The following is a 26,626-nucleotide window of genomic DNA, read 5'->3' on the forward strand; positions in this document are numbered from 1 at the left end:
CTACTTGAACACCACAGAGGTGGGCTCTGTCAACCAGGGATGCTCTCCACTGAAACAAGAAACAAAGTGGCTGTACAGCCATTCAATAGGATTCAATAGTACTTTCCAGATGCAAGCCTTGTTCTGCTTTTTCTTAGTTCCTCTCCAGTTTAGATAGTGTGGGTTTTTTCATCTTTCAAGGCAAACAAGTAAACAATTCTCAAATTTGAAGAAAATCAAGCAAATTAATGCAGTCAGTGGTATGAATGGAAAAGTCTCCATGTTAGTACAGACAAAGTAGTCAGGTTTATCAAAAGAGGACACCAAGCTAAGGGCTTAGCTGCACAGTCTTTCAGTACACCCAGTGACCACTTTCAATGCATGCACGTGACATGATCCTCAGGAGCAGAACAAAGCTCACGGCTCTGAACAGGAACTTACCATCTTTCAGTATGCATTTTTTTCTCCACTGAGCATTCCCATGGTGATATAATTGTGAGGTAGACCTCTAATTAGCATTAAGATCCTAAATACCCTTGAGGAGGTAGGCTAGAAATTTTCGAGATCCTTTCCCAGTAATATACTCCACAATTACCTTTCAATTTACAGCCTATATTTTACTCTAACCTCTAATATTTATATTTCTTTTATCACCCACTTGTGTCTCAGTAGCTACACTCAGAATTCATAAATTATGAAGGAAAGGAAACCAAAGATTGCTTCTAACTTCAGAGAATAAATTCTGAGATCAACAACTCAGGCTTTCTTTTCAGTTTCATCCTAGTCCCGTAGAAGTAATGTACTAAGTGTCTCTGACATTTTTCCTTGTTTCATCTCAACATTCAAACTAGCCACTGTAGTGGAAATGTTCAAAATATCACCTAGATCAATCCTGTTAGTATGTAATAGGATCTGAACACACTCTTCACAGGTACCAATTTGAAACTGTACTGTGTGCTGTCAAGCGTGAACATTTGAAAGAATGATTTTACTGTAAAAAGTGACTGTAAAAATGGCATTGTGGAATTTTCTCACCTCTAGGATTTCCATATCAAATAAGTGCACTTTACAAGTACAATATAGGGTGGTTTTTTTTCTCCTAGTGTATTAAGCTGTAGAACCAACTCAGGACCCAGAAGACATGCTGAGCTCCTGCATTCCTGTGCATCAGCACAAGGAAAACAGATATACATGCTTTGCAGGCCAAATGGGGACTTCATTTACACTCTGCTGGCACATTTAGTTTGATTCTCATCTTGCATGTGAGATTTTTATCATCGTTCTTCACAATGCGCACTTTATAACTGCAATCAGCATCTGACTGTTGTGTTCAAAATACCCCTTCACTCTCACTTTAGTTTATTTTGGTGGGCTTAGACAGATGTACCAGACCTGTGCTGATGTCTGTGAGTCATGAACAGGAACTTGTTCTAGCCCAGCATATTAACATTTCATCACTGAAAAGTATAAAAATAAATATGTCATTAAAAAAATAAACCCAAGTATTATGCAATCTATCTCCAGATAAATGAAAGGAACAAGTAAACAAGATATGTTGTCTAAATAGAAGAGAGTATGCCATTTTTGTGCACCATTTCAGGGCTGCTACAACCCTTACTTTGAAGTAAAGTAAGCACAAAAGAGTTCCCCACCTTTGTGGTTGCAGGTGTCTTAGCATCTCACTTTAACCCCCTCACATGAATAAGCTGGTTTCTAATGCTGTTTTGCTTATTACATTTCTAGGTCTAATCTCTTCATTTCCCTAATAATTTTTCTTTATTTTTCTGAGGCCCTTTTATGTAAACAAAATTGATAAAAGTCCTTATGAGACTGCCTAATTTCCTCCTTTCAATTCCTGAAACAAATAAGGGTCAGCAAACATTTGCATATCTGTTTGGGATAAGCCTGAGTGGAAATGGAGCAGAGGGATGGTTTTCTGTGCTGTTCTGTGATAAAATGAAGGTTTGTCTTGCCTCCATGTCTTGTTCTGGTTTTGTTTCTATGCTGAAAATGTATCTTAGATTTTGCCATCACATCTAATAGCAGCAACAGTAACCATAGTAACAGTAAAAGAAATAGTAATAAAAATAACAATTATAACAACAATAACTACTAGTACTAATACTAATAATGTATTCTTATTCTAGAACACAACAGGAGAAGTACTAACCACCATAGCTGGAATAACTGGAGTTGTGATAACTGTGGCTTTAATTCTAATAATGACTTCATCCACTGAGCTCATCAGAAGGTCATGCTATGAGGTGTTCTGGTATACCCATCACCTCTTTTTGGTTTTCTTCACTGGTTTAATAATCCATGGTATGGGGTAGGTGTCTGCATAAACTACATGGGGTATATGTACACAGTTTGAGATGAAACACAGATCTTTTCCTGCTTACTAGTGTTATAGGTAAATAAACCAAATCAAAATTTAGCAGCAAAATTTATTGTGAGATTTATATGAAGTGCAGATAAGCAAATCAGCACGCTGGGTGGCCTGGAGAGACCCCTGCTCCCCACCGGCCCACAAGCCCAATAAAAACAAACAGCAACTTTTATACTTTTCCAACTCCCCTCCCATAGTCACTTGTTAGCTCTTGATTGGGCTTGGGTTCGTGGGCTTCGTTCTGGTTGGTTCTGTTGTAGGCCCATTTCAATTGCCAGGGACTTTTCCATCAATAGCTTTAATTAGCCCAATATCCTTGGAGCTGAATATGGGAAGGAGCTGAATATGAATATGGGATGATCCAGATGTTTCTCCTTGGCTCTTCTTTATCATGTCCATCCTTGACCCTCTGATCCTTGTTCTTTTCTTCTTTTCTAATGAGTAACTTAGACAATATTTTTAGAAAAGCAGGATATTGTATACGTGCTCAGTAAAGCAGAATACTCTATCTTTGCCAACTAGGTAGGGAACTGCCAGTTACAGGACAGTCAACTTATAATAATAATACAGCAGTTAACTATTCCGCAGCTTACAACTCCCTAGTCCCAACCAGGCATTAGCTATAATATACAGAAAATACAATATATATATTTTGACGAGTAAATTTTACCATTGCTTACTTATTACACTAGCTACTGTACACATGGCTGCAATCAGTAGTAAAGCTTTTCAGATCTGAGGGCAGTCATTCAGTTTTCACAGAAGCACAGAATGGTTTGTGTTAGAAGGGACCTTAATGATCACCTAGCTCCAAGTCCTCTGCCATGGGAAGGGACACCTCCCACTAGACCAGATTGCTAAAAACCCCATCAGCCTGTCCTTGTTATCATAATACACTTTTTATATCTATTTCACACATTCAGGTTATATTGTCCACCACTAAAACACATACAGACCGTTACTGTTTGACACAGAGGAACTTTCAAACCCACAGCACTGTGTGCATGTTTCTGTTTTCTGGAGGTACATGGATGGCATCACCATGAGGCAGGCAACAGGCCAGTACAATATTTTGTGGTGTGTTACTTTTCTCACCTCTTTCCTTGTGGTTTGGGAGTTGCCACATCCACTTTGGCTCTCAGTGTTCCTGAAACTGGCCCAATTAATTAGTCAATTTACAGAGCCAGAGCTGCCAGCAAACACTGTGAGGCAGAGTTGCAAACAAATGCTGTAAACTGTATCCCAGCCTGATTAAAATAATCCCCTGTCCTCTCTCTCTGGCAGAGCTTTTAGAATCTAACTTCAAACAACCATGATGAACCCTTTAAAACCTTCAGCTTTGTAAGCTCCCTTTACCTAGCTAGCTGAACAACATTCCTCAGCAAGAGACTTCCCTGAAAAGTGGACACTTATTTAACAGCCCTACCAATATCATTCAATGAATGAGCTATTTGTTCCAGGCTGGGAGTGCACTGCAATAGAGCAGTTTCCTCTGGTCCCAGCACGTACCTACCACTACCTTGTTTATGAAAAGGAGTCAAAACCCAAGGTTTCATCCATTTCCCACTTCTTTGTCCTTCCCAGGTGGTGAAACAAAACTCACTCAAGCCTACCTACTTTTCTGTGTTTCTGTCTGAATTGGTGGCAGAGCCAAACTAAGTATGGAATGGAAAATTGAGAGAAACAATATGAAAAAAACCAGGGTTTCCTCATAAAAATCTTCCTTCTCTACCATAATCAACACCAGCTGAAACCCATTTAAACTGAACACTCAGGATTGATATCTTTGGAAAAATTCACATCATTAACGTTCTCAGAAGTAAAGAAGCTAGAATTTAATATGTTTTGAGAGTATACATCTAATTACACTCCTCCAGCTTTATTTGTAGCTTTTAAAAATGCATTTAGAAAGCAGTAAAGGAAAGAGAAGTTTGTCACTATTAAATTTTATCATTTTACTAAACAATACCAGATGCTCAAATACAGAGGTCAAAGAGCCTGCTCCAGAGAACTTCGAAATCAAATTTTGCCACATACTGCAAAATGTACATTTCCTATGCAAGGACTCTCTGCAGTTCAGCTGCACTGATGTATACTAATACTATAATACAGTTCTTACCTTTGGTCAAAAAGTCATGGCAAAACTAAAGGAAAGGTAATTTGAATAGGAGAGAGAACAGGATTGAAATGGCCAGTTCTTGAACTCTCATTTATCTCACAATTGGCATTTGACTACTAGTGCAAAACCTAGAGTTGCACAGAGACCTTGGAAAGAAGCATATCACTGATGACCATTTTTGTTTTAAGTCAGCTTGTCCGAGGTCAGACGCCTCAGAGTCTGCTGCTTCACAATGTCACTTACTGTAAAGATCACTACTGGGAATGGGAGAATGCCACTCAGTGCCCTTTGCCTCAGTTTTCCGGCAATAAACCTGTGGTAAGAGTGATGTTTGTCTTCTGTTTTTAACTTTATGTCCTTCCTTGGGAGGCTAAATGTCTTAGGAAGCAGGGGGTTGGAGCGTATGCCAGTGACTGGCACTTAGTGTCATATTTAGAGAGTAGTTTCACATTCCTGTTCCATGACTTCTCCCCATACATTAAGATAGTGATCCCAACCTCCTTTATAATCAATATAGACAGGTACAGATGAAGAGTGTTGTATACAATTTTGGTGTCATTAATACTAATTTTTATTTTTGGAAGACCCTTTAGTTAGTGAACATTCTCTTTGAAGGGTATGAATACCAGTATTGTTCTCTATTTAAATCTGTTGCGTACATTTATTTTGAAGTATTCAGTATCACCAATATCCTTGATGTATTCATTGCACAAAAGATAGCCTCCAAGAGAAAACCTTATGAGGGTAGAGACATGGAAATACAATGGGACTGTAAAGCTAGGGATGCAAATTAATATTACTATTTTAACTAATAGTACTTTAGTATGGACAGTTTAAATACCAAGGGAGAATAAGCTGGAGAGAAAATTATGTCCTTGCTTTGGGGCACACGCTTCATATTGTCCAGCCTTGATGTCTTAAGTTAGGTAAAAAGGAGAGAATTTGAAACAATGAATTATGAAAGGGAAAGGCAAAAGGCAGGAAAAATGTCCCGTGGAAGGGTGGTTTTGCTAGAACAAGATTGCAAATCCACAGGGGGTAATTAAGTAGCAGATTTGTACAGTATGTCAGATGTCTTGCATACAAACAAAATCATTCAACATTTTCAGCTCAAGATTTAGCTTGCTCATATGCAAGTTTTTGTTGTTTCTTCCAAAAAGAGAAAACATACCAAAAGAAATCCTAAAGGAGGAAAATTAGCATTCAGTGTCTGGTAGCTCTTTTAACGGCTGACATAGATTTTTCTTAAACTAAACTATTGTTAGCCACTATCCAACCTGCATATTAATGAGAAAATGAATGCCTCTCTAAAAATTTCAGCTACAATGTCACCATAAAAATCAATACATGGCTGCACACCATGAATACAGACACAAGCCTGCTTCCAATAGCATGTCTTGACATTCATTATCATAAAACTAGCTGGAAAGAACTTCCACTTCTCTGTGTTAAACCTATTTTGTCACACTTTCCTGCCTACCCAGGGCCATACTTGAAAAGTCACATTACTTTAAATGAATTGTAATAATACTATATGGCATATAGATCATCTATATGAACAGTGCCTTGCTGGATGGGTAATGTGCTGTGGTGTGATACCTGCTAGACACCACAGATAAAGAGCAGAAATCTATTCAGAGGTTAAAAAGCCATGGTAAGGCTTCTGCAGCACTGGCAGGGGCAGGCGCAGGTGGGACTGAGCAGGGAGGGGACTGCCTTGTGCACAATTGGGGTTGTGTGAAGTGACAGGAGTGCACATCCCGCACATCGTCCTGGGGGAGGCTACCATGCTGGAGTCTCTCTCTCAGTCATGCCACATCTGCTTCCCTGCTTCATATTTCACTAGGTAGGAAGGAGCCCAATCTGGCTCCTGCTGAGGGCGATGAAGCACTTCTCTTGCACCTGGGGCACCTAACTTTTACCCTCATAGCCTCTCCTGAGCCATTACTGCCCCATCTCAGTTCATTCTCATTACAGAAGGAAACACTACTTGGGCAAGAATACTAATGACCTGATTAGCCAGCCAGAGCCATGTTTCTTAGGAGCCTATCGCTCCTGGTGGATGTTCTGTTGTCCCAACCTAGCCAAAAGACATCTTGGATTGAATGCTCCATTGCACTGGAATAATGGCACATTTAAAATATCAGCTGAGCTCTCGCACAGGGTAGCCTGCAACCTTATCATTCCTGTCACGTGCTTTTATTTACAGGTAGCACAAATGAAAGGGAGGAAAAAGATCTCATCATTATTGTTGCTTGATATATGCAAATATATTCAAAACATAAGATTACCCACTGTGCAGAGACACCTGTAGTATTTAGGGACAACAGATATGTTGAGTTTCTGCTTTAACTGAGAATCTTTTGGCTTATGCTGGTTTCTTCCCATTATTAAATCATGCAGGTTTCTTTTAAATTTAATTTTCAAGACTTAACCTTGGGAAATTGCTGCTCCATCCTCTTAGCACTTTCTAAGGAAGCCACATAATTTTACGGCTTGCTTCTCATAAAACATACTTTATAACCTCTGTTACCCAGCTTGTGGAGCAAAGTCAATGTTTCAGCAAGTAAAGTTATTCTTTGGAGATTTTAAAAGCTACGTGGTTGTGGAGTATTTGGTTTGCTAGAACGAGCCGTGTAACTGACAAAAGTGGATATAAAACAGTATCTCTTCTCAGCAAAAAAAAAAAAAAGATTATTTTTAAATCATGAAGATTCAATTACATCTAATTATCTTAGCTATCAGTGCAACTCAGTGAAACCATCAGCTAGTATACTTGAATAGCCAAGAATCTCTGATTGTTACAGTGATCAGTACATACGATTAGCAAGTATAAGCACAGCAATCATCTGCAATACTTAAAGTATGACCAGTTTAGTATCCTAGATCAAAAAAAAAAAAATCAAATCACTTATTGATACAGAGCTGACTAATGGATTAAATGGAAATGTATCCCATGCCTCTAACTGAATATTTGGGACTTAACATTTTCTCATGCACCATCAGAAAACTCACAGCTGATAGTAAGAGTTATTTCTATCTGACCTCTCCAAAATACTTTAAACTTTGAAGAGAAGAAAAACAGCAAGGCTATGGGTAATATTGTATAAATGTATGCATCTGTACGGCTTCAAGTCCAATGACATCTATATGTAACACCTAAATAGATTAATCATTTTTCCTTTTAGTTGGAAAAGATTTTAAAGGACTCTTCTTGGCTAGAGTACAGATAGATGTTAGCATCATTTTTGGGGTGTGTCTGTGAGGGAGTCCCATATGTCTGTTCCACAAGAAAGCCAGAACTGCTACAACAGCAACAAAAATACTCTACTGAGAAAGACAAACCAAAAAATCGCAGAAGAAAATCAAGTAATTTCATTTTAGGTTACCTGCTGATTTAAACCAGAAAAGTATTTTTGTAGACATTCAAATAAATGTTGTTTTTTTAATACACAATTTTCTACAGGCTTGGAAGTGGGTTTTAAGCCCTATGGTGCTGTATATCTGTGAAAGAACTGTTAGGCTTTGGAGATTTCAGCAGGAGGTGGTCATTACTAAGGTATGTAACATAGTTTGCATGTCTGCATTAAGGAAAATAACATTATGTCAATGACTTCTTTATCATTTATAGGTAACTTTTCTATATTAGGACATCATTTTTCACTCCTAGCTTCAGCAACTCTTCCATCATTACCGTGGTTTCAGCCAAGTATTGATTTTAGGCTTTGCATTTATTCCAAAAGCAAGTCCATAAGAGTATTCCATATGGAACCAAACTTGACTAATGAAGTACGAGACTTTACACCACCATAACACAAATATTTGTGCAGAGGGCCTCTCTTTTCAATGAACTAAAACCATGTTCCAGTGCAGTTAATGCCAGAGACGACCTCGACTTCAGTAGTACACAGTTTTTACTTTAAAATATGGAGGCTCCCAAGGAGATGAAGGATTATATTATCAGTTAACATATATAGTAGAAGCTTCACTAATACTACTGTAACAATTTCTCCCAGCTGTAAATATCTCTATGTGCCAAGGGCCTATGTAAGTCACAGCAGAATGGATGTAGAATGATGCTATTGAAGCAGCTGAGTCCACACCTATCAAGCTCGGGATCAGAAACAGATGTATCTTGTGTGAGGGGAACAGCAGGTTGGATAAGTCTTGCTGCTGATTTCACAGAGTGGCTGTGATCTGAGAATCTCAATATACTATGTGTGATACATAAAACTGCTGCTTACCTGAGATTACCACTTTATAAAAGTATATTAGAATTGAGCTCATCTTGCCTTTTTCTTCATAATTCCATAATGTTAGAGGTGTTACATGAGAGTAAAACTGGGAGATTATTCTAATCAATTAAGAAATACTTTTGCACAGGTTATACTAAGAAAGTTGACAAATTTTTGAATTGCTACAACCTTTCCTCTCCCTCTTACACTCGGAAGGCAAGCTGCTCCACCATATATACTGTACATGCTCTCAAGCTATTGGGCAGCAACTTGCAGGTTAAAAATCACTGTGCATCCCAATTTGCATCAACATGATTGCAAAGTCACCTGTAACCTAAGGAAAACAAACATTTATTCCTCTGAAAGAAAATAAACCAGGTCCTTTTATTATTGTTTAGGTGGTGACACATTCCTCTGGAGTCCTTGAGCTTCACATGAAGAAACATGGGTTTAAAATGGGACCTGGTCAATATATCTTTCTACAGTGCCCATCTGTCTCACTGCTGGAGTGGCACCCTTTCACCCTCACCTCAGCTCCTGAGGAGGACTACTTCAGTGTTCACATACGCCTTGTCGGGGATTGGACTGCAGCCCTTTTCAAGGCCTTCGGAGCAGAGGAAAAGGCTTTCAAGGAATTGTGGATGTTACCAAGGTTTGAATAATAAAAAATAAATTTTAAAATGTTACCTCTACATTTTAAAATAAATGTTAACATTTTAACTTTAATTAATTTTGTGTATGTTCTTTACAATACAGTATTAGATTGTACTTCGGGTCCATAAATACAACATTATGCCAAAAAAAACCCACAAATAAACAGCTATGAATTGGGGTCAGCAGCTACCAATGTGTGATGACTAATCCAAGATTTAAAGTCCCTATTAATATCTCTATCTCTGTTGCTACCATCTAGACTTCTAACATCTATATCTACACCTAAAGATACCTATTTTGACAAATAGGTGTTTAATAGGTGAATTAAAATGATGCTGGAAGCTGTCTGCTAGCTTTGTGCCTGTATGCTTATGCTCTGATGGCACCCATCACCTGCCATCCAAAATTCCAGTCCTTTTTTCCTTTCAGTTACTTAAATAGTCCCTGACACTTCTGCCTGAACCTTACTTCTTTTCAATAGCCTCCCTCAACCCTACTTTACTTTATAAAGGTTATTTGTGTTCACATTCTGTTATCTGTGTCATCTTACTACAAGCAAAGGTTCATGCTTTGTTGTTGCAAGTTAGTAGGGATCCTCTGAAGTTAATGGAGTCATCCTGACTTAACCAGCTAAGCCTCTGGCTCTATGTGTAATGGATTCAAACCATGTAGCTCTACTCCTGCACTACTTGCAGGAATAGGGGAGATTTTAAGCAAAGAAGAGACTAGCACAGGATCATTTAAATTCTGATGGAGTGTATAGGGCCTGAGACCAGAGGGACTTATTTCTCCCTGCAAAGCTTACAGGCACAACTGAGCTACAGGGGTATACTAGAGAGTGGCCACAGAGAAGAAAGTTTGTTTCAGTCCTTGCATATCTGTTAGTAAAAATTAGAAATGAAAGCCATGCCTTTGTTAAAGGCAACTGGAATGAGAAATATGCTATTTCAGCAGAACTAGAGCAAAAATAGTTCAAAGCGATTGACAACAAGTGTAAAAAATGAGAAAAGAAAAAAATCTTATAAAATGTTGCTTGCCACAATGCAGGGTTGAAATTAACAGCACTGTCATATACAAAGACTTTTCTTTTTATTCTTGTTAGGGTGACTAATGACATCATTCAGTTGCTTTCTTGAAATATACTAAAAGAAATAATTCAATAGTTAAGCTAGCAATAAAGCAAAAAACAGGTCTTTTTCACAAGTTTCAATATCTAAAGATAAACACCAAATTGGTGACTATACTAAAAAATAACATACAGCAGAAATTGAGCAGAGGACAGAAGAACTAGTAACTGAATGATTAGGTAAGGTTCTAAAATTAAAATATGCATTTTTTAATTAATAAAAAAGATTAAAATAAATATAAAATAAATATAACACATGCATTTATATAGGTAGCAAAGACATTTAGTTGTGATTTCTGTCTAATTTTGGAGATAAGACCATAGAATTGACTATTCCCATGAAAATAATCAAGTTCCATATTATGCCTCTTCAGGCTTTTGGCTCACTTAATTGCTTATTTAGTACATTGTCCCAAAATCTGATTTCTGTTACAGTCAGGAGTACTACACAATTATGCTGATCAGCAAATGCGTAAATTCTAAAAATAATCATAGAATACATTAAGGATACTTTTTCAAAACTAAATATTTCTCCTGTCTTCCCAAAAAGTATAATTTTTTTTTCTAATGAAATTGTAGACATGAACTAAGAGAATATGGACAATCCAAACCATACCTAGAGAGTTTATAGCCCCATATTCTACTCCTCTTTGGAAAACATAATATTTTTTTTGTCACTTTGTTTACTATCTTCCTACCTTACTCCCTTCTCTCTAGATCAAATGAATGAGTTGCAAAGCTCAGTTTCTCCTTCTTCTCTTTCTCCTCCTTACTTCTCTAAGGCTTTTTATTTGGCTAAGCTCTCTAGCTATGACTGAGCAAGGCATTCAAACCAATGATGGGATCTTGGTCACCTGAGGATTTAGGAGCAGACTTACTAGACAAATCTCTCTAAGGAATGATTTGGAAATAATTGAACCTGTCTTATAGCACAGAGACAAACTAGACAATCTCTTGAAATTCCTTCCAGATCAATTTTTTTCTCTATCTACTGACAACAATGAGAATTGCTCCGAAGCTCACTACATAGAAACTTACCTAAAAGCGTTTCTTAGGCATTTTACATATATACCACAAATGAACCATATTTGACAGGAAGTTTTGAGTGTTCAAAAAGCTCAGGGCTCTAGTATTTAGGATGAATTTTAAGGATGATTCCTGCAATAAAGAGCACAAAACAACATTAAATGAGAAAGAGTGAAAAAGAAAAGAAAGGAAGAAAGGAAGAAAGGAAGAAAGGAAGAAAGGAAGAAAGGAAGAAAGGAAAGGAAGAAAGGAAGAAAGGAAGAAAGGAAGAAAGGAAGAAAGGAAAGGAAGAAAGGAAGAAAGGAAGAAAGGAAGAAAGGAAGAAAGGAAGAAAGGAAGAAAGGAAGAACTTCTTTTTTCTAAGGACTAGTGTTAGTGAAACCATGTTCCAGAGCATGCATGTTGTATAAAAACAGTCTGGAAAGAGCACTACAAAGTACTGTGCATATTTACATTTCATGTAGCTAAAGGAATGAATCTGATTACTCAATAATCTTTTTCATCTCTAATTTTGACCAAAATTAATTCCTTGGCATCAGCAACATTGATTATAGGAGGTAGTAGCATAAACAAGCATTTCCCCTTACACATTTTGCCTTTACATCAGATACTAAGTACAGTATTATTGCCAAAAATGTATTCCTGAAATACATAAGAGCTGAGAAAATAATAGTTTCCCTGCATACAATGACCTCTTTCTTGCCTTCTCTGTTATTACTTTAACTCAAATACAGAACCTTTCAAAATTATTAATATAATCTGTTCCTCTTTACTTTGATATATATAATATAGCAAATAAAGCTCTAAAACAGGATGCTTTTCAGTAATTCGTAATTAAATATGCAAATTCCACAGCTAAATTTGGACATGCAATTATATGACTAATCACAATCCAGAAAGCCAGAAAATTGCAATTGCATGCTTAAATAGATGGCCAAGCCCCAAATCCACATGGGTGCTCTTGTTCTCTCATTTCAGAAAAGACAGTTGCTTTGCTATTAAATGGCACCCAATGAAAATTAAATGTATTTGTAAGAGCAATTTCTATGCCATCTTAAACATGCCTTTTCTCTTTTATTTTAACAGAAATTCAGTTTTGAAAATATGTAGCCCAACAAATGTTAACCTTTCTGCCATTTCATGTGTTGTTGACCCTTGACTAAATGTCTTGTTGCTGTAGACTGGCTGTGGATGGACCATATGGATCTGCAACCACAGATATCTTTCACTACCAAGTCAGTGTGTGCATTGCAGCAGGAATTGGAGTCACACCATTTGCCTCTATTTTAAAATCCATTTGGTACAAGTGCTGCAACCCTAACACAGTACTGGCACTGCAGAAGGTAGGTGGGAAACTTTTTCTTCATTAAAATTTCCACAAGTGCACCTATTTAGTCAGGGCAGAGAGGCAATTCAGAGCTAGAGGTTCACCTGAGTGTATTAACTCACTCTCAGAAGCAGTCACTCACTTTCCAGCTGCTTCAGAAACTGTTCTGGGGTAGAGTCTCCTGAATTCACTGTCATTCCCTGAGAAAGAAGGTAGTCCCAGCTGCAGTGTTTTCGGCAAAACTGAAGAATCAGATTTTCAATAGAAATTGGAAGTAAATGTGGTATGTCTTTCATAGGTAGACAGATAGAGAGCTAGAAGAGAAATTTACCCTCTTTCTTACGAAAAATAAACCTTGCAAGGTGATCTCCGTCAGAAGTGAAGGGCAGCACTTGCTCCTTGTCCAGCTGCAAGTTTCACAAGGGTCCTTCAGCTGAGTGTCCTGGTCTAGAATGCTGCATTCAGCAACCATTAGCTGCTTTTCTTACATTGCAAAGTCAGAATACTAGCCAGCACAGAAGGAATAAAAAAGGGCATGTAAGGTCTGGAGGAGATGCATATATCAAGATGCACATTACCACCTCAAACCACTTTAATTATTTTGTTGAAAAAATATAATTTGGTTTATAAGACATGGGTGGCACCAATTAACATACTCTTTATTTGCTAACCTGTTATACATCTTCTGCTAATGGTATGTGAGGCAGCATTGGGGGAAAATAGGTGAAGAAGAGATAATGAGTGAAGTGAGGTGAGGGACAACAAGATAACAGAGGAAAAAATTCAGCATTAAACATTCTCTTCCATATCCATTATGGCAAGTGGTAGCTTGTGGGCCTTACAGCTTCTTTTAGCTCATTTTCCAATGTAAAAGCTAAATCAGGAACCGTTCAACATTTCACATTTAAGGACAATTGTTGAAATTGCGTTGGAGTGGACAGATCTCTGAGAGGGTCAATACATATGGAGCTGATTGCAGGACCAAGGGGCTGATCTTTTTAAATGGAAGAGTGTTAAAACTGGCATCTTAATGACAAGCTGCCACTGAAAAAGCATCTGGGATTTTAGTAACTGAGGAGTTGAGGACAGGTTCAAATTGCCAGGGGGAATCTTTGAGGCAGAAAAAGCACTGAGAACGGAGGGAAATAAAAATGGAAATATGTGCTATATGTGAAAAGAAGTGTATTTGCAAACACCACAGTTGTACCAGAATGATCTTTTCCACTGGAAGCAGAGCTATGTATATGTATATACACTTTACATACGAACATTATATATATTCTACATATATACAAGTGAAAGTGTTATTATTTTCATTGCTGTTGATCTCTTAAGGGGAAAAGAACAGAATTTAAATATGCATTGATAGTATACCTGAGGGTGTTCATTCATAGCTTAGGCAGAATCTTGGGTAAGTGTGCCTGCAAAGATAAATGCATGGTGCATTCTGCCATGGTTTTCTGCTATAGAGTTCAGTTTTTCTGAATTCCTCTGAAATACAAGATTATCGTGATTTCTACATCTTTTCTTTATATCTTGGCTTCTTTATTGGTGCAGTTGGAATAATGATGCTTATTTTTCACAGGTGTTATGAGGCTAAATTTCATCAGTGCTTGTAAAATATTTTGAAAGTGTGGATGAAAGGTCCTGGGGAAGTTCACACCATTACCTAAAAAAATTTAGTAGTCATCTCAGTGAGAGCGATTAATCTCAGGGTAGCTCCACATCTTTTTTTCCATTGGTTAAAAGCTTCCACTTGTGGTATAATTACAAATAATTTAATCTTCCTCAAAGTATTCAGCACTCTCTTTCTGCCATGATGAGTACCATAGAAATGTCTATTAAGGAAATAAATAAGAGGTTTTTCTTTTTTTTTTTTGACAACTTCGTTTTGATTTGAGTACAGCTATCATTATGCTTATTGAACTAATATTTCTTAGTGTTGCCCACATACAGTGGAGATATAAATACTCACAGCTTCCATAATGTCTGCAGCTGTATAATTTAAAAAACCCAGCAAATCAAAAGGAGTACACATTTATCTAATTGATTCTTCACAATTAAATAGCCTTAGAGCCCTCATTTCCCTATCATTTTTTTGCAATGAGGAAGAGCACTACTACTAGTCATTGCTGGAAAGTTTCTACTGGCTTTAGTTATGCATAATATGGGTTTTTTTCACATTAGTGGTCTCATTTTTCAGATCAATTGCTGCTGAAATTGATAAAACTGTACTGATTCATCAGACGCTAATATTAGCAAACATCCACTTTCTTTTCCCTACAAAAGATGTAACGAAGGTCCTGCAGAGTATCACCAAAGATCCATCTAGCCCAGTATCTTGTCTCCAACAGTGTCTCTTCATGAACACCTTGGGAAAAGTATACAGACCAGAGAAATCATATGGTGATTAGTTTTTAGGGCCACTTTCTCACCTTTGAATGACTTGTAGTTCAGTAATGCTTTCAGAGAAGATCTGTACCTCTGTGTTTAATATCCCTTCACAGATTTTTCTTCCATGAATTAGTCTAATTGCTTTTTTAATCTGTGTAGACCGTAGTAAACCACAGCACGTTAGACAATAGGTTCGGCTACATACTGTGCAGAAAACAAAATCAGCCTCTTCCATTTGCTTTGAGACCGACTGCCGGGCCTGAGGCAAACTTCTGCTTCAAGCTCTGCCCCAATTCACAGCCTTCTCTACAGAAATTCTGTCTTGAAGACCTAAAAACCTGGCCTCTTTTTGCTGTCAAATGTAACCATCTTTCTAAGCTGTGTTTGAGAACATTTTAGGCTTCTTGCTTCAAATTCAGGGATATGAATTTGAACCTTGCCCTGTATTTATATGAAAGGCTGCTTGCTGCCACCCTAGCTCTAAGTCACTGCCACATGCAGGCTGCCAAACCCCCATCTCCCGCATGCTCCAGGCTGCAGGCACTCCTGTGCCTTACCTGGAGTGGTCCGCTGGAGCAATTAATTACACTGAAGAAGATGTAGGATTTTTTTCTTTCTATGCTACAGCCCAAGATAATGTGGTATACTGAAAAGCAGAGAGGGCTGGATGTTTGCTGGGAGATGCCCAGCTGCAGGTGTAAGATGGTTTTGCAGGGACTAGTCATGCCTAAGAGGGAGTAGCAAGAGTCAGGGATGAGGGTACCTCCCTGCATCCTCTGCTTCATCACCTTTTACACCCCTTTGGTGAAAAGCTGGCTGCAGCTCCAACTGTGCCTTCAGGGAGCAGGGAGAAAGAGATGGATGGTCATCAACAGATAATTATTAATGACTTTCCACGTGAGAGTAGCTGATTTACAAAGTATGTTCTTTCACCTTACAGGAAAGATGTATCAGAGCTCTTGCTCTTGCCTGTTGTACAAAATTCAGGATGTGGGAAACCAGAAGATAAATATGCATGAGTTGGAAGGGAGCAGAGCATTACAGAAATAAGTGACTACTCAAACCCCTGCATTACAGATCTGATTAATAGGAATACTGCATCTAACTCAATTTGAAAAAAAGGGCACTTGCAAAATATAAGACACTTTACTTGGGCAAGCCATCAAGTTGATGAATGCAGTCAATATGGGTAGGGTGGGTGGAGACTAATGAAACATAAATCTAAACCAGAGTTTTAAGGGTCCTAAATAATTGCAGTCAGTTAATAGTATGAGGCTTACAAGAAAAATAGCAGGATTCAGAATAATTGTTTAATTATAGAAATGCAGTGGTGCTGACTTTATTCTACTGTTTTAATAAGGATTAATTTTATTGTGCATTTATTGTATTTTAATTATATATGTAATATGTTGTGCTATGCTATGGGAGTCAGTGTAAAGAAAGGAAGACTTTTTTTGTAACCGCCATTTCTTTTAACATATTGTACTAGAAGTCCTCTTTGATCTAAGGGAAATGAATTCCTTTTACCCATAAGCCATCCTTCTTCACTACCTCTTTTCTTTCTAAGATTATAATCGTGGCCAAAAATACTCCTTATAATGACACTTTTTCTTCATTATCAAATGGTCTCCACCTCTAACATGTCAAAATCAGGCAATACAATGGGTCCTGCTTCAGCAAAACTGTACCAGGGATGAGCTTACAAAATTTCTGTAGCTTCAGAAAGCTGTATGCTTTCTCGAGAGGACTGTGTCAGAAGTAGCTTGACCCAATCCAGTTGGACTGGCTGTTACTGTGACAGCTAGGTCTGCAACCAATTAAAAGCACTCCTTCAAGCTCCATAGTCTGGAAACCAGTTCCCCAATTTGAAAACCATATTGTCTCAATTCACTGGCTGGCTTTTCTGCCTCCTCCACTGAATGTTCTTGGCTCCCAGTCCTGCCCACATGCTCCCAGTTGCTACCCAATGCAAAATTCCTTATTTATTTAGAAATACATGCCTTCTCTCCACACACATGTACTAAGTATACATTTCCATAAAATGAACTGCTACACAGACTTGAGAAATAAGATGATCAAGTAGAGTCTGGGGGAAGAAATTTCTCTCTACAAATCAACAGCCGTGGTGGGACACAGACTGACAGCACTCAGTGGGCTGATTTTCAAGGTGCTGAGGATGTAGAGCAAGTGGTGACTTCAGAATTCAGATGCAAAAAACTACATAAAGGTTAAGGTAATAAATCTTACCTAGTTTCGGTAATTTAAAATCATGCTGGTTTTGGCCACAAAAAAAAAGAAAGGCAATAGAGTCAGTAGGCTTGCTTTTTCCTCATAATCTATGCCAGTGTAAATCAGCAGCAACCTCCCTATGCAAAGCAATGAGGTCATATTTAAGGCAAAATATTGAAACAGAAGGGGAAAAAATCAAACAGCCAATATGGTTGGTACTAAAGTTCTACAGACAGTCCTATTCCTGGGCTGTAAAAATACCCTGCTTAACCCTGAATGCTTTATCTCTGTGTCTGTGATCATACATCATTTATATTTCTTACAGAAACCACAGATGGTCCCTTACAGTACACTCAGATATAGGAAACATCTCAAATTACTGTTAGTCTTTTTCACCAAATCTCCACCGAAGCATGGTATTACCACATTTTTCTCCCACCACCTTACCAGAAGTCTGACAACCTAGTATATTTATTCTTCGGGAAATCTCTTTACAGCTTTCTGGTTTCTTTCTCTGTTTTTTCACTTCAGAAGTGTCCAATATTCATTTTATCTCATTGATCCTGTGGAAAAGGGCTACAATTTCCAAAATATCAGAGCCACCACGATGACTGCCTTGGGGACATACCTTCCAATCACCTTTGATATTGTGGTACAATAAAAGACAGAGGGGCTGGTGAGCACAAAGAGAGATAGGCTGGAGGAAACTACGGGATTTTGTAACAAAATAAAAATCAGTCACAATAAAATAAGTTCCAATCATCCGGTTTTTATAAGCTTATACATTACCCTTCATGCTGTTCCTTTTTCATCTGAAATTGTTTTATTTTAGAATTTTTCCACGTTTGTGAATTATTTCTTTAGACACACTATAAAAATAATTACACTCAAAATTACATTGCCTGCAGAGGCCCATTCTAGGTCTGGCATCCTCTGGTCAAAAGTAATGGTGGAATGTGTGGCAAGAGCTACAGAATTCGAGCCATAAGAATTGCAATCAGATTTGTCTTTTAATTGTGGTTCATACTGCCATCAGGGTAGCGCCTGGGCAGACAACCTGAGAACTACAGACATTCATCCACCAGGAACTCTCAGCTGAGTCATCTCCACAGCTGGACTGGCTTAAGACGAAGGACTGAGCTGAAACCAGAGGACTGGACTGGTCCCAGTCTTCTCCACAGCACAGCATTGCTAGAGGAGATGTCCAAGTAGGAAATTATGACTGTGCTGAAGACCCCCTAAAATAATTCCTGATGGGCATAGGAGGGCCTGAGACTCAGTGCATTGATAGATCCTGAGGGAGGAATCTCACCAGTCCCGATGCTCCACAGTTCCTGCTGCAAATGTATTAACTTGCACACAGATAAGACATTTGCAAATGGTCATCAGAAACCATTCCTGCAGAAGTGGTCACACAGGACAGCCTTTTATACATAGTAAATTAGTTAGAAGATGCTTTGTAAGCAGTTAAGAAAATAGATCACATTAGATCTTGTACATGCTGGAGTGGTCCCTGTGTCAGCTAGCTATAAAAACTGAGCAGAAAAAGTGGAGTCTCACTGGTGAAGGGCCTTGAGGGGAAGCTGTATGAGGAGTGGCTGAGGTCATTTGGTCTGTTCACCCTGGAGAAGAGAAGACTGAGAGGAAACCTCATTGCTGTCTACAACTTCCCTGAGGGGAAGAGGAGGTGCAGGCACTGATCTCTTCTCTGTGGTGACCAGTGACAAGACCCAAGGGAATGGCCTGGAGTTGCGTCGGGGGAGGTTTAGGTTGGATATTAAAAAAAGGTTCTTCAAAGGTTGGGCACTGGAACAGGCTCCCCAGGGAAGTGGTCACAGCACCAAGTCTGACAGAGCTCAAGAAGCATTTGAATGATACTGTCAGGCACATGGTGTGATTCTCAGGGATGGTCCTGTGCAGGGCTAAGAGTTTAGCTCAATGATCAATGTGGGTCCAACTCAGCATATTCTGTGCTTCCAACTGAAGATGCCACAGGAAGGACTCTTGAAATGGAAATTATCATAACCACATGGACAGTGACTAACCATCTTGTTTTGAGAGATCTTATTCCCTATGTAAGCATTACCTTATGCCAAGATATTAATAAATTAGCTTCTTCAAACCAAACCAAACCAAACCAAGCAACCAACCAAACCAAATCAAATTCATTGCTATATTTATGATTGACTGCAGTAGAGTAGGAATAGACAGAAATAAGCCATAGGAATGATTAAAGTATGCTTCTCCATGACAGATCCCAGAAATGTTTGGTTTGCCATAGAGAGGATTATAGGATGACTTGATCCCGGCCTCTAATGTATACATGGGGAACAAAACTTTAATAACAGGTTCTCCAATAAAATAGACAACAAAACAAGCTGAAAAGTGAAACTAGACAAATCTAGATGAAAAAAGTGTCAATTTTTCATAAAGAGGAGGTTTTCAACCAATAGAAAAATGATCATAGGATATTGGTTCATTTTATACATTTGGCAACTTTAAAATTATAGTGTCACATTTCTCTAGGAACTATATGCTCCAGTTTAAACATGACATGCATAAACATGACATAGATGTTCATCTTCGCTAACACATTAATATATTCATTTATGGTTTAAGAGGAAAATTAAATTTTTAGAAGACAGAAACTACATCATCAAAATGATGTGCAATTATGTCTAAATTTACAGTGGAGAAGAGTCACACACTATATGGTTAATGAGTCGAGCCAGTCATTAGGAAGTTTTATTGAAAGTTTGCTTTTTTTTAAATCTCTCTAATTTTATCTTACAGGTTTACTTTTACTGGATTTGTCGAGACCCATCAGCATTTGAGTGGTTTGCTGATCTTCTGTTCCATTTGGAAACAAAAATGACTGAAAAATGGAAAAATGATTTTCTGAGTTATCATATATTTCTTACTGGCTGGGATGAAAGTCAGGTAATAATGAAACTGTTACAAGTCTGAGTTAACGTACCTTGCTTTTTCAGTATGGTAACATACGGAACAGGAACAGCTGAATAAATGATGGATGAAGCAGAGAGACAAAAAACTGTAAATATGAAGACACTAAGCCGTCTGTTTTCACTTCACATTTAGGAAAACAGGAATGGAGTAATCAAGCCAGTGATTCTTGTCTTGCATGAAGATGATTACCAGGTGTCTCACAGAAAAGTGCATAGATCCTTTCAGGAGCTTGTGAAGGGATGTTTTGTCCACATCTTTGGAACAGTCTTTCATTAGATTCTGGCATTTTTGAACAGAAATATGGAGGACTGTATAAAAAATGTCAGTGTTGTTTACTCTTATTATTTACTATAACTTCTGTTGTTCACATATATGATCAGTGCACTTTTGAAACCTGCTGTGCTTAGAACACTTTGGCAACCAGCTCTGTGGTCTAATTCATGTTGTTTGAAAAGACATTTTCTCTGATTGACTTTAAATTTGCCATCTCATAATTTCATTGGATCATCTCACCTCAGGCACGTAATCCTTAGACTGGGTCAATATTATTGAAATTCTTTGGTCTTTACCTAAACCCAAATGTGTTGATTTTCTCATTCTCTTTTTTTTTCCTTTTTTTTTAATGGATCACTCAGATCATGCAGTGATCAGTTAGGCTCCTGCCAGAAAAACTCTCACAGGAAAGTCTTTGCTCTACTGTTTTATTTCCTGCTGTCTCTGTTGAATGAAGGACTGCCTAGTAGAGATGAAAAAAAATACAAATTTCATACAGCTTTTTCTTTTCTGCCTCTGCTAATACAAAAAATCCCATTGTTTCTGCTTTCCTTAGAGTTTCTGTCAAGTAAGGAGGTATGTGCATAAAGCTGTATTCAGAAAAATCTACTCCCATTGTGAAGTATATGGCAGTTATAGAAACCACCACTCTGCATTAGCAATATTACAGGGTATTACCTAAAACCTCTTTTAAAAGAAGCTATTGAGGAACCTAACAAAACACAAAGTTGCCCTTATCTCTCAACTATCATAATCTCACTTCCCTCTTGGGCAAACATCAGGCCAGAAGTCAGGTAAACAACTATTCTTGCTGGGGCACCTGTCTCTCTTCACTCGTGCGTTCTGCACTTTTCTGAAGTCCCTTCTTCTTCTCTTCAACCCCATCATCCAGTCTCCTGTCAGCACTGCTTTGGTGTCTTGTGCTGCCTCCTTGCTTACACTGGTACTGCTCTTGCTTCTAGAGCCCCTTAGCATCCCACCTCTACAGGGCTGTAGGGGAAGAGGAATGCTCTTCAGTGACTGTTTCCCCTATTCTGACCAAGTCCTGGGCACTGTGCTCAGTAAAAGCCTCATCTTCAGACATCCACAAAGCTCCCTTATCTAACAGGACTTACTTATTTTTAGTAAATTCCTGTTCATCACTCCTTTAAATTTGAGCCTCAGCACCAATAATATTTGGATGATGCTTTACTTCTCCCTTAGCAAAAAACAAAACAACGTTCTGTGCGTTCTCTCCCTATCTCACCATAGGTTATCAGTGGTCAAGTGAAGCTGAACCCAAGAAGGATGGGCAATTTACACCTAGTACACCCTCCGTTACTGACAGGTGTTTACTCCTCAGACATGTTTGTTCAATGCTTTGAGCTCTTTGCAGATTCCGTGTTGGCAACAGATGGTCAAGCAGATATGGCACATGTCTGCCTCTGCTTGGACAAGCACTCATGTTTCAGCCTATTGCTCCTTGCAGTGCCCCTGAGATTCCTAAGCAATTTTAATGCTGTGAGCTATAGCAAAGGCTAACACCAAAAATCCTCATGTGGGAAAGTTCCACTTAATGAGAACAGAAACAGCTCATCTGTTCAGTGTAATTGCTGTAAACAATTATCAAATCCTGCAGTTTTCTACCTCCCACTCTCACCAAACACTTTCTTTCTTAGACTATTCCAAGTCCTTCAAGGCATTGGCCAAGACTAACAAGAACTAACTAACAAGAACTAACTAACCTTTTAGAAACATGACCTCTTGTGACAACTTGACAAGAATAATTGTGTTGGTAAGGAACATGGAAGACTCATTAGCAGAAGAAATATACAGTACCGTCAGGAAATGGATCTAAATTTCAGCAAGCACTTCTGCAAAAGATGATGATGCTAAGGCCTGGACTAAATGCAAAGCCTGTTTTTAAACTTAGCTTTCCTCTGGTAATTTCTTGATAGTGACAGTAATGATGATAGTCTGTAGAGGAAACAAGCATATTACTCCTACAGAATAGCAGTACAATTAGGAGCAATGGTGGATTTTGTTTTTAAATGCATCTGGGAAGTACTCAGATAGCATGGTAATGGGTGTAGTACAGGAGATGGAGGACAGTAAATGCCCATGAAATCAGGATTTTTGTTGGCACTGGGAGCTGTGCAGCTTGCTCAGTTCGGTGCTTCACCTGAGCTGATCTGCTTTCTGCACCTGCCTCCACCTCAGGAGAAGAGTCAAAACACGGAGCGTTTTACACAGAATAACAGAATTCTTAGGACTGAAGAGACCTCTCGAGATCAACCAGTCCAAACCCCTGCCAAGGCAGGGTCCCCTAGAGCAGGTGACACAGGAACATGTCCAGGTGTGTTTTGAATGTCTCCAGAGAGGGAGAATTCACGACCTCCCTGGGCAGCCTGTTCCAGTGCTCTGCCACCCTCAGTGTAAAGAAGCTTCTTCCCCATGTTGAGGTGGAACTTCCTGTGTTTTAGTTTACGGCCACTGCTCCTTGTCCTGTCCCTGGACATCACTGAAAAGAGTCTGGCACCATCTTCTTGGCATATTTGAGATATTTATATGCATTGATGAGATCCCCTCGCAGTCTCCTCTTCTCTAGACTGAACTGGCCCAGCTCCTGCAGTCTCTCCTCATAACAGATGCTCCAGACCCCTAATCATCTTTGTAGCCCCCTACTGGACCCTGCTTTTACCCTTTCTGAGCTGATAATCCACTGTCTTTTTCATCAGCAGAATGCTCTGGACTTACTTAAGGTGCATGTACTTGCTAATTTTTATTGTCAAACTCTCTTCCAGTAAACTTTTCTCTCTTTCCTAAACTCCAACTTGGCCTTAAAATGGTGAGTGTCACTTCAGGAACTGCAATGAAGGAAGTGTAGGGTGAGATATTCAAAGGTTGAGAAGGGGGTTGGAAATCTAAGACCTGCCTCTAAAAGTGATTTGAGTCACTAGGCCTAGGTGAGTAAAGACAGATATGTAATCTCAACTCATTTCAAATATTTCGTATCAAGAAACTGAGCTCCTCCTGAGGTCTTGGGTACTTTTGGAAGTGCTTTTTACAGTTCTAGTCATATTGCAAACTCTTGAATACTCCTCCCCTTCTCTGTCCTCTCCTCATCTTGCCTCTCTTCGCCTCACCTCACCTCGCCTCTCCTCTTCTACCATTTGATAATTACACAGCTTCTCTTCCCTCATTCCACCTTTCACGGCGAAGCAGCATTATTGCTTTCTTCTCTTACTTGGAGTATATGTTGTTGACTCTAAAATTATTATCTTGCAAATTTGCCTTTAGGCTACTCACATAGCCCTACATTGTGATGACAAGCTGGATGTAATCACTGGTTTGAGACAGAAAACCTGTTATGGAAGGCCAAACTGGGACAATGAGTTCAAGCAACTAGCTGAAAACCATCCTAGGTAAGGCAGGCTGGCTTCTAACCTTGTTAGGTAACTCTTCTCTCAGTATAAACAGTGGGAGGAGGGGAGAGCAAACCTTTCTAAATGACCCTTTTAAAATAATTTCTTCTTTTTTTGCTGTGTGGAAAGAAGATTTATGCTTAATGAAGCTTTTAATGAAGAAATCTCGGAAAGAGAATGCCAATAAAATCTAATTTTTGGACAAGAAAATCTAATATTTAGAAGTATTTCAATATCCTGGCCTTTGTCCAGATATAATTGAAACACACAATCCAATTACTGTTCTGCACAAAGGACAAAGTAGCATTAATTTCCCTTGAAGATGGTTATTAAAGAGATAAACTGTGATTTTTTTTCTTATGATGTCAGGGATGTTTGTTCCCCTAACATATTTGGCTACTCTTGCAAGACTTTGCTATTCTGTTATTAGTTCATCTCTGCTGGCAAAGAGAGTTCATTTGAACTTGGTGCATTTGCTGGTGGTCTGAGAAAAGCTTCTTTGTTCCTGAAAGCCTTTGAAGCAAGAATTTGAAATATTTTGTGTTCAGCAGTACAAAATTCCAGAATCTTTGTGACTCTTTATGATTTCCAAACATTTACCTGCTAACACAAAATAAAGGCTTGCACTTGGGAGACAGAGATACAAAAAGAAAAAGGAGAAAACTTTTTTTAAAAGATGAAAAAGACCCAAGAAAAAGCTGAAAGGGAGGAGATCAAAGAGAATACAGTAAGCTACAAGAATACCATAAAATTGCAAAAATAACAGTAATAGAGAAACCATTTGATGGAGGTCAAAATAAATACAATCAGGAAATATGAAAGATTAAAACCATAAAAAGGCCAAGAATAGAAAGTATGACTTTTGAAAGACCTTTCATAGGGATTCTACTGCATAAGCAGAGCTTTTAAAGTTATAGTTGAAACATTACTTTTTGCTAGCTACTTTTAAGTACAGATGACATAAAAAGTGGTTTTCTGTTGCTCGATGGGGAGATGGGCATTAACTTTCTATACTGGATCTTGAGGTAGTTCCTTACAAAGACAGTGCTAAACTGACAGAAAAATCTGCATATGCCCATGTTTATAATCAGTGTCGAACCTTTTAATGAAAACCTTGCATGAAATAGGGATTCCTTATGAGAAAAAAAAAAAATACCCTATCTCTTGCTCTGTTATAGAGGATTCAAGAAGCAAAGGAACTGAAGAGTTTCTACTGTGTGATGGAACAATCAGCTTTACAAACCGACTAAATTTTTGGTCTCTGCATCTAGGTTGATTGAGCTCCCCTTCACTGCAATACTGTCTTTTAGCAGATTAGCAGGAATATACCCCTCCAGGTTAAACTTAGTGCAATCCAGCAGCAGAGCAATATGCTTACTACTTCTGGGGGCTATGGCTTGGGCACAAAAATCTTACCTACAGCCCTTTCTTTACAGCAGGAAATTTTTTGAAACTCATGCTTCACTTGTCACTTGCACTGCGCTTATGTAGATTGAATTTGCCCCAGTAGCACAGCACATGTGTGAATCTGTCTGCATATATGTTTTAAAACAATACATTTAATGTACTTAGTAGCAAAACCTTTAGACAGTTTGTAGCAGGTAACCAGGTTACCAGCTCCCTATAACACTTGTGCATATGAACACAATTGTTTTTTACATTTGTCTTGTTCTTATTTTATAAGACGTACATATTTACAAATTTTGTTATTAAATCAGCCATTTAAAATTGTCTGTAGGCAGAAAAGTGTTAGGGAGGGGGCAAAGAAAACTCAGAACCAACTGAGCATTTAGGAAAAAAAATTAATTTATCTGGAGAAAAAGCATTTAAAATTTTCAGCACAAACAGTATGTTTGCTTCTCTGATTAAAAAAAAGCTATGAAGATCAAAACCAAAAAGCTACCACTTAAAATAGTTTGTGACCTCTAATATAGCAATCCTAATAAATAATGTAGTAAGATATAATAAACACTAAAGTATTAAAATAATTATACTGCAATACAGTAACACAGATTATACAGTACATAACACAAAGTATACAATAACACAAAATTTTTCAAATGTATTTCTCAAAAAGCCATTTCAAAAGATACAAAGCTGGAGGCAGCCAAAAGGTACAGTTTATTCATTTACACTGCTATTCTCATGTTTTTGTTGTTATTGCAATTACAGCAAAAGTATTGGTGTATTCTTCTGTGGACCCAAGACTCTCTCTAAGATCCTGCAAAAGGCATGCAACTCATATTCATCAGTTGATCCAAGAGGAGTTCAGTTTCACTATAACAAAGAAAGTTTCTAGGCTGTACTTCTAAACTATGTCATAGTATTACCAAATTTTGTATTTTTTCCCTTCACTTTCTTCTCCTCTACTCATTCTGCAGCATTTACGCCAGATATTAAGAGTTGTAAACTGAAACAGGTGTATTGACTTCAGTAGAAAAATGCTATCTATGCCAACTAAAGATTTGGACCCCTTCCTCATCCTTTCCTTCACAGAACTGAAA

The 26,626-nt window shown here is 38.2% G+C and overlaps 1 protein-coding gene across 1 annotated transcript in view; it reads left to right on the top strand.

The window, feature by feature from the left end:
• NOX3 (NADPH oxidase 3) overlaps nucleotides 1-26,421 on the top strand; it is a 38,989-nt gene extending 12,568 nt beyond the window's left edge. The window contains exons 6-13 of the mRNA XM_017821969.1: nucleotides 2,127-2,308; nucleotides 4,676-4,805; nucleotides 7,954-8,046; nucleotides 9,121-9,374; nucleotides 12,709-12,871; nucleotides 20,272-20,418; nucleotides 23,998-24,122; nucleotides 26,295-26,421. Coding sequence (XP_017677458.1) covers nucleotides 2,127-2,308; nucleotides 4,676-4,805; nucleotides 7,954-8,046; nucleotides 9,121-9,374; nucleotides 12,709-12,871; nucleotides 20,272-20,418; nucleotides 23,998-24,122; nucleotides 26,295-26,421 — 1,221 coding nt within the window. The remainder of the gene's footprint in view (nucleotides 1-2,126; nucleotides 2,309-4,675; nucleotides 4,806-7,953; nucleotides 8,047-9,120; nucleotides 9,375-12,708; nucleotides 12,872-20,271; nucleotides 20,419-23,997; nucleotides 24,123-26,294) is intronic.
• The last annotated feature ends 205 nt before the right edge of the window (nucleotides 26,422-26,626 follow it).

Source organism: Lepidothrix coronata, unplaced genomic scaffold, assembly GCF_001604755.1.
Source record: "Lepidothrix coronata isolate B3197 unplaced genomic scaffold, Lepidothrix_coronata-1.0 Scaffold94, whole genome shotgun sequence".
NCBI classification, from domain to species: Eukaryota; Metazoa; Chordata; class Aves; order Passeriformes; family Pipridae; genus Lepidothrix; species Lepidothrix coronata.